General features: G+C 34.6%; 1 protein-coding gene across 1 annotated transcript in view; it reads right to left on the reverse strand.

Annotated features, from left to right (window-relative positions):
- LOC122029437 (phosphatidylinositol 3-kinase, root isoform-like) overlaps positions 1-17,339 on the reverse strand; it is a 29,786-nt gene extending 12,447 nt beyond the window's left edge. The window contains exons 1-10 of the mRNA XM_042588422.1: positions 16,818-17,339; positions 16,433-16,567; positions 9,561-9,657; positions 9,310-9,406; positions 7,949-8,107; positions 7,645-7,854; positions 6,696-6,874; positions 3,501-3,648; positions 2,968-3,063; positions 2,176-2,311 (exon numbers count right to left, since the gene is read on the reverse strand). Of these exons, the coding sequence (XP_042444356.1) occupies positions 2,176-2,311; positions 2,968-3,063; positions 3,501-3,648; positions 6,696-6,874; positions 7,645-7,854; positions 7,949-8,107; positions 9,310-9,406; positions 9,561-9,657; positions 16,433-16,541 (1,231 nt within the window). The 5' untranslated portion in view covers positions 16,542-16,567; positions 16,818-17,339. The remainder of the gene's footprint in view (positions 1-2,175; positions 2,312-2,967; positions 3,064-3,500; positions 3,649-6,695; positions 6,875-7,644; positions 7,855-7,948; positions 8,108-9,309; positions 9,407-9,560; positions 9,658-16,432; positions 16,568-16,817) is intronic.
- Between the last annotated feature and the right edge of the window lie 2,037 nt (positions 17,340-19,376).

Raw genomic sequence — 19,376 nt, forward strand, 5'->3', positions numbered from 1 at the left:
GGAAGTTGTCTCGTTATTGATTTTACTTCACTTAAATTGCACTTATTCTTTTAAAAAGAAAAATAATTATTTTCAATTTAATATTATTTACCTTTTGATATTTTTTTATTCATATATTCAATCAAGTGTACGTGATCCGACCCTTCCCCGATACCCGCACTAGCAAGACCTTTATGCACCGGACTGTCCGTTTATATTCAATCAAGTGTATTAAATGTGTACTCAATTGCACAACATGTAGGCATACAAACTAGGGATGACAATGGATAGGATTTAGGTCGGATTTCAAATCCTCCATACCCATCCCCATTTATTAAATCTATCCTCATACCCAACTCCATATCCATCGGGTATTTAACTTTCATCTCCAACCTCATACCCGTCGAAAGATCGGGTAATCATATCCTACCCATCATCCTATTACTACTTACAATTCTTTTTTAAAAAAAAATATTTCAATGAACCTATAAATATTTATTAAATTCTTAAATTCTTGTACTCCACGCCAACGTTTAAAATCTCAACCTGTGTCGAGGTTTCGATCCCAGACCGGAACGATACGGTTTCGGCATTTTTTTATTTAAACTTGAAATAATCTTCTAATAATAATAATTCAACTATCTTAATTTAGAATGATCCAAGGTTTATAAGATTATAAGTATTGTATTAGAAATCATAAACTTGACAGACCTTTATCAAAATTTCTTAAATAAAGGATATATAATATTTTCTAAGCAGATTAGTAGAGACATTCTAAGATAAAAATATATGTTTCATATGTCAGAAAATAAGAATTCTAAAAGTAAAAAAGCTAAATGTCTTAATATTCATGGATCTAAATTTTAAATTAATTCTATATTTTTTCTATAATAAGTATATAAATTAATTAAAAAATGCTACGTTATATATAATAATTATATTAATTAACTATTTATTTATTTAAATTAATTATTATTTTAAATAATATATATTTAAAATGATAAAAAAACAGAATATTAATTAAATAGTAAACCAGAAAAAAATATAAAATAATTAAAAAATATCAGAATATTAATCTTATTTATTAGAATTCTTTAAATTTTTCAATTTTTTAGAATTTTTAAATAAAATTTAAATTAGTAAAATTAATTTTCAAAATATTAATTAATAAAATTTATTATTTTTTAAAAAAATTTAAATATATTTATATTTTATTGGGATAATTTAATTAGGCTTTATAAAAGCCTCTTCGAAATATCACACTTAAGTTAGCAAATGTTTGAATTAATTAAATCAAAATATTTAATTTTTAATAGTAAAACCTCGAATTCCCGATCTTCTCTTGTCGCGGCGCCGAAGAGTCGCGGGATACGCCTCTGGCGCCACCAGAGGAGTCGCAGGACTCCTCCAGTGCCGCTAGAGGAGTCCTACGACTCCTCCAGTGCTATTGGAGGAGTCCTGCAACTCCTCCAGCCGCAATTACGATGGAATCGCGACACGCCTTCCGTCGCGTGAAAACGAGCGCGTGCGATTGTCACGTGCTCAATTCCTCTGTCGCGTGCACAAAATTGTTGCTAAATTGGTGTCGGTTTCAGTGTGCGGGTGGAACGGTAAGTTTCGCCCGTTCCGTTCGGCACATAACAAAATTTTCAACCATGCTCCTCGCACTCCTTCGATCGGATGAGGAGTTCTCTTGGAAAAAAAGATAAGATATGGGTTGATAATCGAGTAAAGAGACAAACTATGTTTTTTTTTTCGAAGCGGAAAGTGGACTATATATATATATATATATATATATATATATATATATATATATATATATATATATATATATCGGGTAGGGTATTGGTAGGATTTTACCACATCCGCCTTCATACCCGAACCAAAAAATACTCATACTCGAAGACTCGATTATTTAATAGAATCTAAAAATTCCCTCCTCCATTCGGGTCAGATATCGAATTCCCCTTCGGATTCGGAGAACCTATCATCTCTATACAAACTATGTTCAGTAAATCTAATTGGGCAAATAATGAACATCTCTAGAAATTCCAATTTGATATTCAAAGGAAGCATAGTCCCAAAATCAAAAAATATAAAATATCCTAAACAAGGACTATTTAGCAAAAATGAAGGCAAAGCAAAACTGTTGATCCAATAATGACAATTAAAAGTTGAAATGAAGAAAAGACATACAACGTTGCACAAGAAATTGTGCCAAGCGAGACTTATCACTTCTCTCAAAGCGAAGAGCCTGGACCAACTGAAGTAAATAACATTTGAGTTCCTCATCATCAGCCCTCTCAAGGACACTAACTGCATAAGCGCGAACCTGTATGGATATTTTGCAAGAAAATTTATCTAAATTTATCATCAATTGAAGTGTCATATCACAAGGAAATGCATGAAATTACTCAATATTAAGTTTTTTTAAAGAAAAAACCCAGCTATTTCTTGTAGTTACTCTTTTCAGAGGCACAACATTGATTACTTGAAACAAAGGATAAACTCTAAACACAATAATAATAGGAACATCGTCAGTTCTGTCACCAACATCAGTGCTGCGTATTTAATATTCCATTGAATCTTTACCAGTCACTTAGATAAAGTAAAGCTGGTTGCTTTCAGTTAACAACTAGTCCTATCATAAATCTGAACACAGAGGACATGTCGCCACATAGGAATGCACTAGTTGGATAGTCATTTAAGCACACATCTCGAATAAGGCAACAATGTTATACATCCATAAGACCTTTTTCAGTTATAGGAGGCCCAGCAAGAAAGAAATAATGTCGAGACAAGGGACGCATACTGACTAGCAGATTTTTTAAGAACACATGTGATACCAAGGTTAAACTAATTATCATTAATTTAGACTTCTAGTCCCCCAAACTAATATGGGTTAGTTTTACATTGGCATTTCAACAGTGAGTTGGCAGTATATTGGACACATTGAACATGCAGAAAACCAACATCTTGAATACTCACTTCTTCACTTTCAAAAACAGGAGACAGAAGCTCCAATGCATCAGTAACATCAATGCTTTCCCACCTTCCCATCAAATCAATTGCTTGTTTTGCTTCCTGTTGAACATATTCACATCAAATGGCAGGCAAGTAAATAATTGTAGAATTTATATATCAGAAACATTTAAATGGTATCTTAGTGTAAAATATATAAACTGATATTGTTTGATAAGTGAGTAGATAAACAGGATTTTTAATTGTGCCCCTCTCCCCCCCCCCCCCCCCCCCCCCCCCCCCCCTAAAATGAACCCATTACCTCCATCCTTGGAAATAAAAAGGAATTGAATCTGATTTAGATTTCAGGGCTGGGGTTTTGCTTCATGAGAAACAACAAAATTCCAATGGTCCAAGGGAGATATCAGGTTTAAAAAAAAAGGCATAACTTCCAAAGTACTTCAAATTCTAGTTAAGGAAGTAATTACTATCAGATGTGTAAATGTGTAAGGATAGAATGCTCAAAATCTAGATGCTAGATCAATTCACAAGATAATAACCTGAATATCACTCCATTCAACACAACGTAGAAATTTAGTAAGAGCTCTCTTCTCCAACATCAAAGAGAAACGAAATTTCCATAACAATTGTCTTTCATCACCCGTCAGTGTGCGTGTTGGAGGATACTTCAAGATTCCCTGTATCAGCCTACACGCCAAATTGCACAATTATTAGTTAAAAAATGGTAGTATCAGGTTCAGCGAATAGAATGCTTTCATAGAGAAGTAGCAAGGCATTGTTGTCAACAAATGTTGCACATAAAACAATATATGTTCTTTTTTTGAATTGCTGGAAGACCAACAAATTGTTAAAGAAACTTTATTAACCAGAGTACATTCAGTGATGTGTATGTATGTGCACAGGAAGAAGGATAAAAGAAAGGCGACCATAAGTTATCTAAGGTTCTTAGCAACACGAATTGCATCCTCAAAGACTATATCATATCATTAGCAAGGTATTAATTTCGTTCCATGTTGGTATGGGTAAAACTTATTGTTTCACCTGCCACTCAGATCATGAAACTTACTCAATATTCAAGATGATGCAAGTGAATTGAGTTGAGGACCAATGATTGGCAATAGGGCTTCTATGAGAAGCTTTTGTGAATTGTGATGAGCTGACTTACAAGATGCAGAGCTTCTTCAGCAATAGTTTCCGGCCTCCTCAAACCAAAACCAGTTTGAGCCACAACAGGATGTGAGGGCTAAGCTTACACGATGGGATGACTCATGAGGTGAACACGAGGGTTTGTGCTAACTGCACCACTGTTCTACAACCCAAGCCATTACCTCCTGCTCTTCTTCTTATTCATCTGTTATCTACATAAGTTTGAACTTGATTCTACATCACATCTCCTTCCTCTTTTTCTTCAATGCCTTTGGCACGTGTGTCAACAAGCCCAGCACAGCACCAACACCAGGACCATCTCACTTCAACTAAGGTCGGAAACCCCAACTTGGAACAATATTTCAAACATTGATCACTGGTGCCATTTATAAATATGAATAATCTTTTTATGAAATTACCATCTTGATCTTTTTTTCTCAGGGATAATTAGTAATTGAGGGTATATTACGGCTTCAGCCAAATGATCTAAAGCAGAAGCAGGATGTCTAAAGGGGGATTTACAGGAATTTGGTCTGATATGAGTTCAATTTGTGTTTATTTTGGCTGATTGAGGCTAAGAGAAGGTGGGAATCATCTTGAATTCGCTTTTGGGCTTGAATCAGGCTTAAATTAGGTTTGGATTGGACATTTTAGAGTTATGAAATGGTAAAGTTGTTGCCGTGTGACCTAATGATGGTCACGGGTTCGAGCTGTAAAAATGTAGAGTCAGGTTACGTACAATAGACCCTTCCCCGAACCCATATTGGCAGGAGCTTCATGCCATGGGCTCCCCTTTTTTGTTGGGCATTTTAGATCTGAACCAATGTTGAACTAGTTAAACTGGTCTGTCTCAGATTGGATAAATTTGCAAGTTAGGTTTGTACTATCGATCACTTTTTCCCAACTCTTGTACAACCCTCTCCCTCTCCACTCATGGTACCAATCCAAAGTCCAAACCCTCCACTTCTCTCACAATCTCACACATATATCTGCCATCGATAGTCAACTGAGCCTCGCTGCACGCAATGCACTCTCCACTAGCTTCGTTGTCTCACAGCCCGTCATCACTTGCTGTCTTTTGTTGCAACAGCCTGATGTCGTCACCTAGCAGCTGAGATCCTTTTTTTATTCTGCTGCTTAAGCAGAAGCCCTAGCCAATCCCCTTTTCAAGGTGCACCAAGCAGTGACCCTTCTGCCCCCTTGCACCTCGTGCCTTTTTCTTTGATGTTTATCTTTGTTCATAGTTGTTGTTGACTTTTTTCTATAATTTTCCTATATGTGAGATCTTATAATGTATGTTCATAGTTTCATATAGCTGTGTAGTGACAAGTGACAACATGGTGTTATATGTTATATCATGCTAGACTATTACTTGCATAACTATTCATGTAAGTTATTATGCAATATATATATATATATATATGAAGTTTTATATGATTGCATGATATTAATAAATGTGGTCTAGCAAGCGGTAATGTAAAATGTTATTTTGGAATGAATAGTATTTATTGTTGCTAGTGTTGGTATACATTTATGATGGTAAGTAGTTAGACTGAGACACATTATAGTAGGTTAGGATATGATAGTCATGTGACAAAACCTAATACAACAATAGAAAATTTACTTATGGATGAGAGTTTATGGGTGAATTGCAAATGAGACATGATGCTCTATTGGCAAAAAATCACACATGCTTCGAGAAGGGTGTCCCTATTTCAAACATCCTCTCTTATCCTATCGGTAATATCTTCACCAATATCTTCATATTGAATAAAAGATGCAAGATATCAAAAACTTACTTAAAGCTTAAAAAAATTATATAATATGTTTAATTACTATGGTATATTTATGAAAAAAAAAACACATTCCGAAGCACTTTGAGTCAAGAACTCATCAAATTAGAACATGGAAGTATTTTCAGATGATCGAGGATGATCTTTTGACTAATGGTTTCCATGACCTAGCTTAGAAAAGAGTGTTTTGTGATAATGGTACGTGAAAAAAAATGCATTTCCAATAAATTGAAATTAACTCAGGCAGGAAGAGTGCATCCATCATAACAAAAGAAATAAAGATTAGTATGATAAATGCCATATAGAAATTGCAGTATTCTCCAGGAATCTAGTGGGCAGAGGCAGACCCATGATAAAAGATTAAAAGTAATGAATTTGAATGCAACTGGCAACTGCCCCAGCTGTCAGCTGTGGTCACCACCCCCTAGAGCTGCTAATGAAGACAGGATGATGAGAAACTTAGAAGGCTAGAAACAATATAGAGTCCAATTATCTCCCTAATATGATACTGATTTCTATTATTCAAGTAGCAAACACAAATATTCCTTGGCAAACTACATGCTCCCTGGGACACAATGTCGGTATACTTAATCCAAAGTTCAATGTTCCAACCATCAGGTTCAAATTACCATGAAAATGCAATTGTTGACTAAACTTTGTGGGCCTATTTTTAATCAAGAAATCTAGAATGACTTAAAGAAAGTTAAGCTTTGTTAAATAATGGACAATGATGAACAATTAAACATAGAAAAAGCATGGAAAAGCAGAAAATTGCAGCTATAAGAATGAATTTACTTTCTCTCGTTAGAGCTTGGTTTGAGATCCCTATCTATAATCCCACGTGTCAAGCTTCTAGCAAGTTTTAATTGCTTGTGCTCAGAAGGATTTGTCCTTCCAACTTCAGGATCCCATACAGTAACAAGCTCATTTGTGGATGATACAGGGGATGGTGCAAAAAAGTTTGCCCCAGATTCCTGCACGTCAAGTATGAGAAATAAGATCAACATTATTGACAGAGTTATTCTTTGTTTTGAGTTGGTCATGACAGATAGAAAGATTTCACAATAAAACCAAATGCATACTAAAACTTTGTACCGAAAGGATAATCTAATAGCAAATTTAAATCTTGTGTGGTCCAAGTGAAATTCCACAAAGGTTGAAAAGGCAACAAAGTCAAGTTTCAGTTGTAGCCAGTAGCTTAGAGAAACACTATGCAACCAGCCTGAAGTTGCTCCTCACCGCCCAATATAATGGATTGAAAGATGTACAAACATAGATGAATTCTACACATTTGATCTCATAAATTATGTAATCTAAGCGTCTAAGTTATCCATGAGTCCATGACTAAGATCTCTAACGACAAAGCATGGAAAAAAAGTCAATGCTCCTCTCTATAAAACTCAGTTAATATCATTAACCATCACCAAAATAATTTGAGATTTTACTTTGGCAATCTTCCTGTTACATGAAAAATGGTTCTCGAGGTAATACTCATTTCCAAAATTACTGAAAAGGTAATTGTGTAATAATCAAATGATGATAACTTAGGACCTCAACTGTCACAGAATTACAGTTCTAGCAGCCAACCCTTTTTTAACCAATTAGCAATGACATAACAAAATCAATGAAAGTGTTTTATATGTGGCTACTATATATGTATGAGATTGGAAGCATGAAGAGTCCACATTTTAGCAAACAAAAAGATGCCATGAAATCATGAAAGCCTTGTGAAGGTACAGCTAACCTGGAAAGCAACTCTGTGTTCAAAAGTGCAGAAGCTGACAACCACGCTAAGGTGAGAATTGTCACTATTAAGGTTTTCTCTGTCCTTAATTTTATCCATAGCTTTAAAAGTAAGACGATCCAGCCAATCAATTTGTTGTATTTGGCCCCTTTCATACTTGTTTACAAGCCTCTCCAGACGTTCTATCTCCCCACGCTCATGTTTAGCAACCTGCTAATTTGTAGGCATTTAAAAAGGTGGATGACTATTGATGCAAAGTCTATGTGAATAAAAAAAAATATCCAACTTATAACCTAATAATAACCTTTCCTGGTGTAGAAGTCGGAATTGCTCCATCTGCTTCTTTTCCAGGCCAAAGTCGAAGTTTTTGCCTCCCTGATTTTAGTTGTTTTTTATTATTAAACAGATAAATTGTTGCTCCACCAACTAAACCATTATCATTACCACATGAGACATCCCAAACCTACAGGGAAATTAAACACAGAAACATATCTTAAAACAACAAGGCACTGATGAATATGCACAGAAAGATAACGGAGGTACTATATATTGAAACAAAAACAGATCCACGAGATACAAGAAAACAAAAGCAATTTATACAGATAAAACAAACATCTATAAATTGTTGTATGTTTAAACTTGGTATTCCTTGTTGTTGATCTGATATTCCAGATCCAACTAAATTACTAGGAAAGATTACTTCAACACATGTGGGGAAAAAAGTATATGCGTCTACTACCATTGAAGAAGATTATAAGAATTGAAGCACAACCAGCTCTCTTAATTTTCTCAATAGATTCTTATCATCTTATCTTATGAAGATATCTGTCAATGTTTTGTCATAATTTTGTGGGATATAAAAATAATAATATCTTCTCTGAGTGTACAGTAGTATTCTGGTCTCAGTTCCCTAGGTATCTCATAAGCATAACAAACATGATTATAAGTTAAATGTTATAGCACAAATCATTACCCTACTTAAAAAATAAGTTGCAGATATCGTCCAAATATGAAATCTAAAAATGCTCTCTCACCAGCCCTACTTACTGCACCTCATCCATAGATGCACGACATAGATAATTATGATACATGTAACATCAGCAGAGGCCATAGAGACAGCAACAAATCTTTTCATACTTATAACTGATATGTTAAGTTTAATAGCAACATATAGTGATTGTTATAAAGCCATATATATGTTAATTCTGAGCTAATAATAAACAGACAAGAACTAGGAGTTTTAGCATAATACTTCATAGAAAGGAATCTAATTCAGAAATTAGAATCATGTTCAAATGGAAATAAAGAACATAAATCACATCTATCAGCAAGACAATTAAACAAATTTTTACAAATTAGCATAGCGTTAGGCCATTTTATGTCAATCTATAAGAATCAAGGAGAAAAAAAAATCATGGCTATTGCTAGAGTCAGAGTATGTGCAAACTTACAGTAAAACCAAGTATACTTCATAGAAAGGAATCAAATTCAGCAATTAGAATCATGTTCAAATGGAAATAAAGAGCATAAATTGCATTTATCAGCAAGACAATTACGCAATTTTTTACAAGGTAGTATATCTTAAAGCCATTTTATGTCAATGTATATGAAGCATGGAAAGAAGAAAAAGATCTATTGCTAGAGACGCAATATGTGTAGACTTACAGTAAAACCAAGCTGAGCCCGTGAAGTTAAGTCCCGGTACTTTGTGCTCAATGTGATGAGCTCATTCCAGCAATATGGATGTCCTGATGATTCTAGCCTGGGCATATGAAACTTTTTCACTTAGATAATATACAAATAAATAAAAGGTTAAAAAGGTATAAAAATAGAAGGAACTCAGAGCTCTATATAGCTTTAATGGTTACAAATAGAGTTGAAATAAGCATATGCAGGGTGAAAAGAATAGAGAAAACCTTGTCCTTGTGGGCAGCCCAAAGGGGACACCATCAATATACAAGGTACACTCAACAAACAGTTCTGCATTTTTGTTCCCACTTGATGAATTGCTTTCTGAACAAGATTAAAAAAAACAATGGAATATAGTATCTAACAACACAATGATAGTAAAGAAAAATGTAGACAACAGTCAGTATTATAATTAGTATACAAAGTCTAAAAAGAAAAGCCCAAAATTTTGTGCTAATGTAGGCATTACATATATTCTTATAATCTTGATATGGCTTTTTACCATTCTAGTAAAAAAAATCATTGTAAAATAAAATTTCCAAATACTTTGTTCACAGGACTGACTCCGAACTAAAATCACTTACAATAACCCAAAATACAACTAAAACTAAATATAGCTATCTATTCTTTTTTTATTACTGATGTGGAGCTTGTCGGCATAGCTAATGAACACATAAAGTTACCCCTCTTTTGGAAATTGTGTTTTCCCTCGAGGACAAAGTTAAAGGTGAATGTGTGTTCTTGGAGGAGACGAAGGAGGTTGTGATCTAGAACTCAAGAGTTGCAAGCAATGACGATCTAGAGGAAGATGAAAGAACGAAGCTATACATTGGCTTGAGGCTACTCCACAAGAACTAAGTTTGAAGATTTCACCTAGTTTGCCAAGGTTGCCAACCGTAACGCAATAGGTGTCGGAACTTCTGTCCACTTCTACAGTTAGCCAATTAAGTGTTTTGATGAATTGGACAAGGGATTTAAGTTAGGTTTGTTGTTATATCTAAAACTCCGCCCATAACGACCGGTCATGGCCGGTCCCAAGCCTGGATAAAGGAAGAGGGTTGTGTTAGGTTGCTAGCCAGCGTCAAAACTATGGCAAATATTCAATAAATGGATTCATTAAACTATTGTACTAATGTTAGGTTGTTCCCCGGAAGGAACGCGTTGCAGAGTCCGACTGTAACGTCTCGGCAAGGACCGTTACATCTCCAGAACTCGGGTGTAATGCTAAATATGCAAGAGTTCGCGTTACAGGGTCCGACTGTAATGTCTCAGCAAGGACCGCTACATTTCCATGAGAACTTGGGTGTAGTGTTAAATAGGCAAGAGTTCTCACATCATAGGTTGGATAAGAACAAATATGATAGGAAAACTAATAATCTAAGATTTGAAACATGGAACATAGGAACTCTCACTGGTAAATCAATGGAGGTAATAGATATGATGATTAGGAGAAGAATTAGTATTTTGTGTGTACAAGAGACAAAATGGACAGGCGAGAAGGCAAAGATGATAGAGAACTCGGGTTTTAAGTTATGGTACACTAGAAAGAGTAAAGCAATAAATGGAGTGGGTATTATTGTAGATAGTTTGTTAAAGGATGAAGTTGAAGGAGTAGTTAGAAAAGGGGATAGAATTATAGCCCTTAAAATAATAGTGGCGAAAGAAACTATAAACATAATTAGCGTATATGCACCACAGGTAGGATTAGATGAAGCTACCAAATCAAGGTTTTGGGAGGACTTAGATGAAATATTACAAAATATTCCACTAAATGAAATGATTTTAATATAAGGTGATCTAAATGGGCATGTCGGAGTGAAAAATGAGGAATATAAGAGAGTACATGGGAGTTATGGGTTTGGAACGAGAAATGAGGAAGGGAAACTATATTAGATTTTGCGATAACATATGACCTTATATTAGCTAATACATTTTTTACGAAAAGAGAAGAACACTTAGTCACATTCAAAAGTGGGAATAATAAATCGCAAATTGACTTTCTTATGGTTAGAAAGAATGATAGAAAGATTTGTAAAGATTGCAAAGTCATCCCTGGATAAAGCTTAACTACCCAACATAGGGTAGTAGTGTTCAGGCCCGGCCCAGAGGCCGGGCCATCCTGGGCGATTGCCCAGGGCCCCAAGTGTGGATGGGGCCCACAATATTTAAATATTTGTATAATTTTTATATATATATTAATTGTTTTAAGAATTTCTAAACCTGGCACTTCCTTTCTTCCGCCGCTGAACAAGTTCAAAGTTTCAAACCTTCTCTTCCGCCGCTGCACAAGCGCTCAAGCTTTTGCAATTTCCACCAACGTTCTCCTTTTCCATATTCTCTCTTTTCTCTTGAAATTTTTTTACAATTACATCATTTTTCTCTTAGTCTTCTATTTTCATTTTTGTTTGCAGTTTGCTCTCCTTTCTACCGGCGACTCCACGATGGCATCACAGCGAAGCTACGCCTTTACCTCTTCTCTATACGGCTGCACTAGCAGTCCAGCACATTTTGAAAATTAATAATATTATAGATGATTTTATATTAAAAAAAATAAAAGAAATCATTATAAATAATTTTTATTTTATGAAAAAAATTAAAGACATATTTTGAGAGTTTCGCCCTGGGCCTCCTGATTGTTAGGACCGGGGCTGGTAGTGTTGGATATACGCTTCAAACATAGTATAAATAGAAAGAAAATATATATGATTCCTAGAATTAAGTGGTGGAAGTTAAAGGATGGGAAGTAAAATATATTTAAGGAGAAGGTAGAAGTACAAGCATTAGATAAAATATACGATGACTCTAATACAACATGGGATAAAATGGTATCAAAGTTGAAAATAGTAGCTAAGAGTGTACTCGATGAGTTAAAGGGATATGCACCACTAAATAAAAAATCTTGGTGGTGGAATGAGAAAGTACAAGAGAAAGTGAAGGAAAAACGAATAACTTATAAGGAATTATATATTTGTAAGAACAAGGAAAATTTAAAAAATATACAATAGCCAAGAAAGAAATTAAGAAAGTAGTGAGTGAAGCAAAAAATGAAACTTTTGAACGATTATATCAAAAATTGGATACAAAAGAAGGGGAAAGAGACATTTATAGAATAGTTAAAGCGAGAGAAAGGAAACCAAGAGATCTGAGCCAAATAAAATATATTAAAGATGAATGTAATAGGGTATTAGTAAACGATGGAGAAATAAAAGAGCGGTGGAAGAGGTATTTTCATCAACTTTTTATTGAAGGTTTAGGTGACCAACTTAACTTAAGTAATTTAAGTAGGTCAAATGAGCATAGAAATTTTAATTTTTATCGTAGAATTCAAACTTCAGAAGTAAAACAAACTTTGAATGAGATGCACAATGGAAAAGTCGTTGGACTAGACGATATTCCGATAGAGGTATGGAAGTGCTTAGGGAAACAAGGTATTGAATGGCTTACAAAATTAATTAACATGATATTGAAAACGAAAAAAATGTCTGATCAATGGAGGATAATTACTCTAATTCCCTTATATAAGAACAAGGGAGACGTGCAAAATTGTGTAAACTATAGGGGTATTAAACTAATGAGTCATACTATGAAACTTTGGGAAAAAGTAATAGAAAAAAATTAATGAAGGAGACCACAGTAACAGAAAATCAATTTGGGTTCATCCCTGGAAGGTCGACAATAAAAGCTATACATATTCTTAGACAATTAATTGAAAAATATCGGGAGCAAAAACAAGATCTACACACGGTATTCATTTACTTAGAAAAAGTTTATGATAGAGTCCCAAGAGAAATTATATGGAGAATTTTAGAAAAGAGAGGTGTTAGCATAACATATATTGAACTAATTAAGGAATGTAACGACCAGAGTAAATACTTCAGGCGGAATAACTGAAGCATTTCTAATAAAGATAGGGTTATATCAAGGATCAGCTCTAAGTCTCTATCTTTTTACACTAATTATGGACAAACTCACTTCGCACATTCAAGACACTGTACCGTAGTGTATGTTATTTGCAGATGATATTATTTTGGTAGATGAAACACGTGAAGGAGTAAATGCTAAACTAATCTTTGAGGGAAACACTAGAAGGGAAAGGTTGTAAGTTTAGTAGATTAAAGACATAATATATGGAATTTAAGTTTAGCAATATTAGAAGTAATGAAATAATTGTTAAGATAGGAGAGGACGAGTTGCTCAGAACCGAGAGATTTAAATATTTAGGATCATTTTTACAAAACGATGGAGGGATTAAGAGAGATGTCTTAAATAGAATTCAAGCAGGATGGGTGAAATGGAGGGGAGCGTCGAGTGTTTTATGTAACCGTAAAGTACCTCTTAAACTTAAAGGGAAGTTCTATAAAACCGCAGTTAGACCTGCTATGTTATATGGAGCTGAATGTTGGGCTATGACTCGAGATGAGAGTTGCAGAGGTGAGGATGTTAAGGTGGATGTGTGGACATACGAGGATGGACAAAATAAAAAATGAGAGCATTAGAGAGAAAGTCGGAGTTGCATCTATTGAGGAAAAACACCGAGAGACACGTTTAAGATGGTACGGACATGTACTTAGACGATCAATAAATGCTCCAGTTAGGCAATGTGAAACTATGATAAACATGCATATCAAACGAGGAAGAGGAAGACCAAAAAAGACTTGGTTAGCAACAATAAAACAAGATAAAACTTATTTAAATATAGATGATGATATAATAGGAGATAGAGTTCAATGGCGTAAAAGAATTCATACAGTCGACCCTACCTAGTGGGAAAAGGTTTGACTGTTGTTGTTGTTGTTATATCTAACTTGTGTGTGATGTGGCCAAGGTGTTTGATAGCTCAATGGCTTGAGGTATGTAGATCGAAGAAGGATAGTGGAAACATCCAAGAGACTACAGGATGAGATCGGTGGAGATCAACAAAGGATGGCACAAACATTTAAGGGACTGTCGGAGAGGTCCGTAGATAAGAAAAGGATAGTGTGGGCATCCAAGGGACCACAAAATGAGATCCATGAAGATGAGAGAAGGATGGCGTGGGCATTTAAGGGATCGCAAGTTGAGATCCATAAAGATCAAAGAAGGATGGTGTGGACATCCGAGATACCATAGGACAACAAGAATCAGAGCAACATAAAGCCAAGGAGATGAACTACATAAGAAAAGGCGTGAAGGATGGCATGAAGAGGAGCCAAAGGCTCAGAGCATCTAAGGGACGTAACTTGACAAGAGAATACCTCAAGATTTAGAAAAACTCTATGAGAGATGTGAGCGGAGTACCTTGTATTGATAGTAGATGACAACTTAGGCGAACTCGACCATGATTGTGATTGAAATCAAAGGAACCAAGCAATTGATGATTGAAATTCAATCGATTGGTGGTTGAGTCAACCACACTCCAAGTGTTTCAGGATTTTGTTATTTGAATAGTTGTGGTTGTAGATTAGTCGGCTCGTGATTGTGGTATTCAGTAACCCAACCTCGAGTGTTTGGGGTGTATGGGTTGCCCAGTTGATTGGTGATTGAATACTGCAAGTTAGATGGGTATTCTAGAGTGGATCAATCAACTAATGGGTAACAATCAATCAATTGTTGGTTCAAATTGATACAAAAGATCAAATGTTCGTCAATCAACTAGCCCAATCGACTAAGATTCGTTTGGCAAGGAACATCACTGATAAATCCATTGATGGTACGTCTAGTCAATTGATGCCATGGTTTGAAGTGTCGAGCCGTGCCGCCCGAAACAGTCGAAATTTACCGTTCCGGTGACGAACCGAAACCGGCACATGAGGAGAACAAATTTCGCTGCGACCGGAAGCGTCGCAGGACTCTTCCGGTGGTGGTGGAGGCGTCGCGCGACGCTTCCCGCGGCGGCGGAAGCGTCACGCGACGCTTCCGTGGCCAGAAGAGTCGTGCGACGCTTCCTGCCGCGGCGGAAGCGTCGCGCGATGCCTCCACCGCCGGCGGAGGCGTCGCGCTCCGCAACGCGCGATCGCGATCGCGATCGTGAGATCGGGATCGGGCTCGGGCGGACTGTTACAAAAGAAAATTTTTTTAATTAATTAAACAATTCCTAAGTGAGATATTTTGAATAGACTTTTATAAACCCTAATTAAATTATCCCTATAAAATATATTTAAAATTTAAAAAAAAAAATTAGAAAAAACTTAATTGATATTAAAAAAAATCTTTTTACTGTTTTAAATTTATTTAAAAATTTTTTAAAAAAAATCTAATAAATCATATTTATATTCTAATAATTTATTATTTTAATTTTTTTTACCATTTTAAATATATAAGATTTAAATTAATAATTAATTAAATGAATAAAAAATTAATTTATATAATTATGATGTATCAATTTTAATTAGAGTAATTAATAAATCTTTAAAGAAAATTATATTTAATTATTTTTTTTAACCATATTAAGTTGTTCAAGCAAGTTATATAAAATCAATATACGATTTATTTTAAAATTATATACAATAAATATATCTATCTAATAATTACTATATATTAATAAAAAAATATCGAAACTGTATCGGCACGGCACGATACGATACCAAAACCGTATCGTTCCGGTCTGAGACCGAAACCTCGGCACGGGTCGAAATTTTAAACCTTGATTGGTGCTATAGTAATCGATTCAAGTGCAACTAAAGATGGAAATTTCAATGGCACAATGTGAACAAGACACTATGGATTAATCGACTAATGGTGGGCAAATAGTTAACTGATGGTTTCCATGATCATAGAACGTTGGGCTATGAAGAATAGCATAGAATGCCCATTTTTATATCCTAACATAGAACTTCTAAGTAAATATTTATAAACTTCATGTTGTGCATTGTATTCAGGAACGATCTCACAAAGAATAAAATACATTGTCAGTCTATCATTCTGCAATCTTACTAAAGTCATAGACTAGATTAATTATTAGAACTGACCACTCATTGCCCTTTTTGCTTGACTAACCCAATCCAGGTTAACCAGAATAAGAAAAGGATATCACCTGATTAGACTTTACAGTTATAAAATTCAAAGTTCTTGTGCTTAACTGCGTTGGAAAAAGAAGCCTGAAGAAGATAAGAACACTCACCTAGAGATGTAACAGAATTTGGCAAATTGCCTTCAAGCCTCTCGATCCGTAAGGTCACCGGGAGATTTATATCACAGGACAGGAAAAAACGGAACTCGTTTCCACCCATATGGATTATCCAAGTTTTTCAAAGCACTACACAAGAACCATAAAAATAATCATCAAGTAGGCCTAACAGAACGTGAAGTAGCTATCAATGGGAACAATTAGATGGAATAGATGACAATTGGTCAAAAATAGCATACAATTCAAACGAGGATCCTGATGCAGCATAATTTCATGAAAACAATGCATACAACTAATTTCTTCAAACACTGAACAGACAGCTAAGTTTGCAATCACAGTAATCAAACAAGAGGAAATTTAAGAAGCAAATAGTGTATACTGATTAAAACTTCACGCCCAGGTTAGAAACCGCTGTTCACCCACAGTGGCAGCCCAAGTAAGAAATGGTTTGGCGTCAATCTCTACTCGGTCCCGCCGGACAATCAAGTTTCCACCTTGGCGTCAGCAGGGGACACGACGATTCATCGAAGGTTGGAAATTGCAACCCAATCTTAACCGTAACACACCAGATCGGCAGCCCGGTCATTCACCGATCCAATCTGCCCACTTCAAGAGGAAAGAAAATCTTCCACCTCTGGCCTTTCAATCCCGTGATCTCAATTGGCGATGAATTTGACGCGCCGCTCGCGACAGGTAGCCCTAAGAGGGAAATAGGAAGAGCAAGGGTTTGGAACTCGCCGACCGTCTGCGTCGCTTTTAAGGTAGAACGGGTGGGGCGCCCAGAGTGAGCCTACTGGATGTGCAGCGCCCAGAGAGATCGGCAGGAGTTAGTAGATCGAGGAGGAGGATGGAGGCGATGGGTTCGACGCAGAGAACGGACGAAATCAGGCAGATTTTTGGTTTCGAGTTGTAATAGTCGGATTTTGTCAATTGATCGGTTCAGGTTGCTGAGGTGGAATTTTACTGCTAATTTTTTAATAACTAATTGAATTAACCTAATTTATAAAGAAGCCTCGTGGATGATCTTATCAAATAAATGGGCTTAAAAAAACAGTAGATAACATCGTTCTCGACATCAAAACAGTTTGCATATTATAAGATAATCAATAAAATTAATTGAGATTATTATTTTCTAACAAAAATAAATTTGAACATTGAAAGTGCGTATTTACATATACCCAAAAACGGACGCCTCACGTACTCGTTATGCACGGGAGAATACACGAGGAGGCCTGCAGGTTATTAAAACCTGCACGGCTGAATGTGCAAAGCACCCAAAAGTGCACAATTATAAGTGCCTAGAAATGATGCAGGACATCTCTAATGTAAAATTTATAAAAAAATTTATAAAATTAAAAAAGTTTGATAAAAAATTTTGAATTATTGTAGAGGTAAGGTTTAAGATTTATAAATTAAGAATAGTAGTGAAAACATAAATTTATTTTTTTTTATAAAATTTGATGCAATATGTATGAAATCATAAAACTTATGCTATGAATTGAATCATAAAAAAATTCATTTAGAGTTTTAACCATTGAAGATATTTCAATAAGTTTTTATATTATTGATGTGACATATTGAAATTCTGAAAAAAAAAATATTTTGAATTTTAACCATTAAAGATGCCTTAAGTATCATACGCAATCAGTCGAGATTGCGCGCAAGAAAGATATGCGCAGGCTATCAAAACCTTGCCTTTATACGTTAGCAAAAGGAACAGAGGGGCCTAGGCACAAGAATTTGATATTTCATGGATTCACCATCATAATTCGAAATTAATTGGGACAAAGGCATATTTTACAGTGACTTTCTAATGTAGAGTGCTTTTCAATTTATCCGCAAATCAGGGAGAAGTCGTTCATTTTCAAATGGTATGTAAAGATCTGGACGCCAAATTAAAAAAAAAAAAAAACCAAAAACTAATCGCTTTCGAATCTCACCATTTTGCTCCCTTGAACCTTTAAAGAAATGCAACCTAGAAGTTAGGTATGAACGAGCCGAGGCTTTAAACTTATTTATTTATCATGTTTTTTTATAAAATATATATTTATTAAAAAAAATTATTGAACTTGAGGAAGTTAAAAAATTTATTAAATTCAACAACGTATTTATCTTGTTTAAACGTACTATAAAAAAATGTATTTTTTATATATTTTAATTAAAGATTAAAAAAATTATAATTAAATTTATTTAAATTAATAAATAAATATATTTATAAACTATTTATGACTATTAATGAATTAAATTTATTAATGTTACACAACTAAATAAATATAAAAAGAAATTATCAAATCAAATACTAAATTTATTTATAAACATGCATTTAGAATCCTATCTAGGATTCTAATTAACGTAAGGAGTGTGCTCTTGAAAGATCGAGGTGTTGCCATTGTACAGCATTTCTAATGCAAAGTTTTTGAGAAGTTTGTGAAAATAAAAAAGAAAAAAAAAATCTCAAAAGTGGACATGGGATTTAAGGTTTTTATTTTAAAAGTAATAGTGAAATTTTAAATTTATTTTTTCTCGAAATTAATAATATGAATGGGACCATTCAAAATAAAGATGCGTGAATGTAGAGTAAAAAAGAACGTAATAGGAATTTTTTTTATAACAAAGAGAATAATAAATTTTTATATTTTGGATGGAGAGGTCGAGATGGCCTTATACTCAAGTAATTTGACATGCACTTAAGTGGTGAGTGGGCACGTAGTCAAGTGTCACCTAATGCATAGTACAAGTTTGCTCGAGCACTCAATTTTGAGTTTTAATTGAATGGAAACATTGATAGACGTAATGTTTTAGAAGAAATAATGAAAAATAAAAGAAAAATAATGAGATAAGAAATAGTTAAAACTAAATTTAAAAAAAATGAAAAAAAATAAGAACGGGAATAAAAAAATAAAAGAGATGTAGTCGTAACGTAGCTTAAGTAAAATTA

Source organism: Zingiber officinale, chromosome 10B (assembly GCF_018446385.1).
Source record: "Zingiber officinale cultivar Zhangliang chromosome 10B, Zo_v1.1, whole genome shotgun sequence".
Lineage (NCBI taxonomy): Eukaryota > Viridiplantae > Streptophyta > Magnoliopsida > Zingiberales > Zingiberaceae > Zingiber > Zingiber officinale.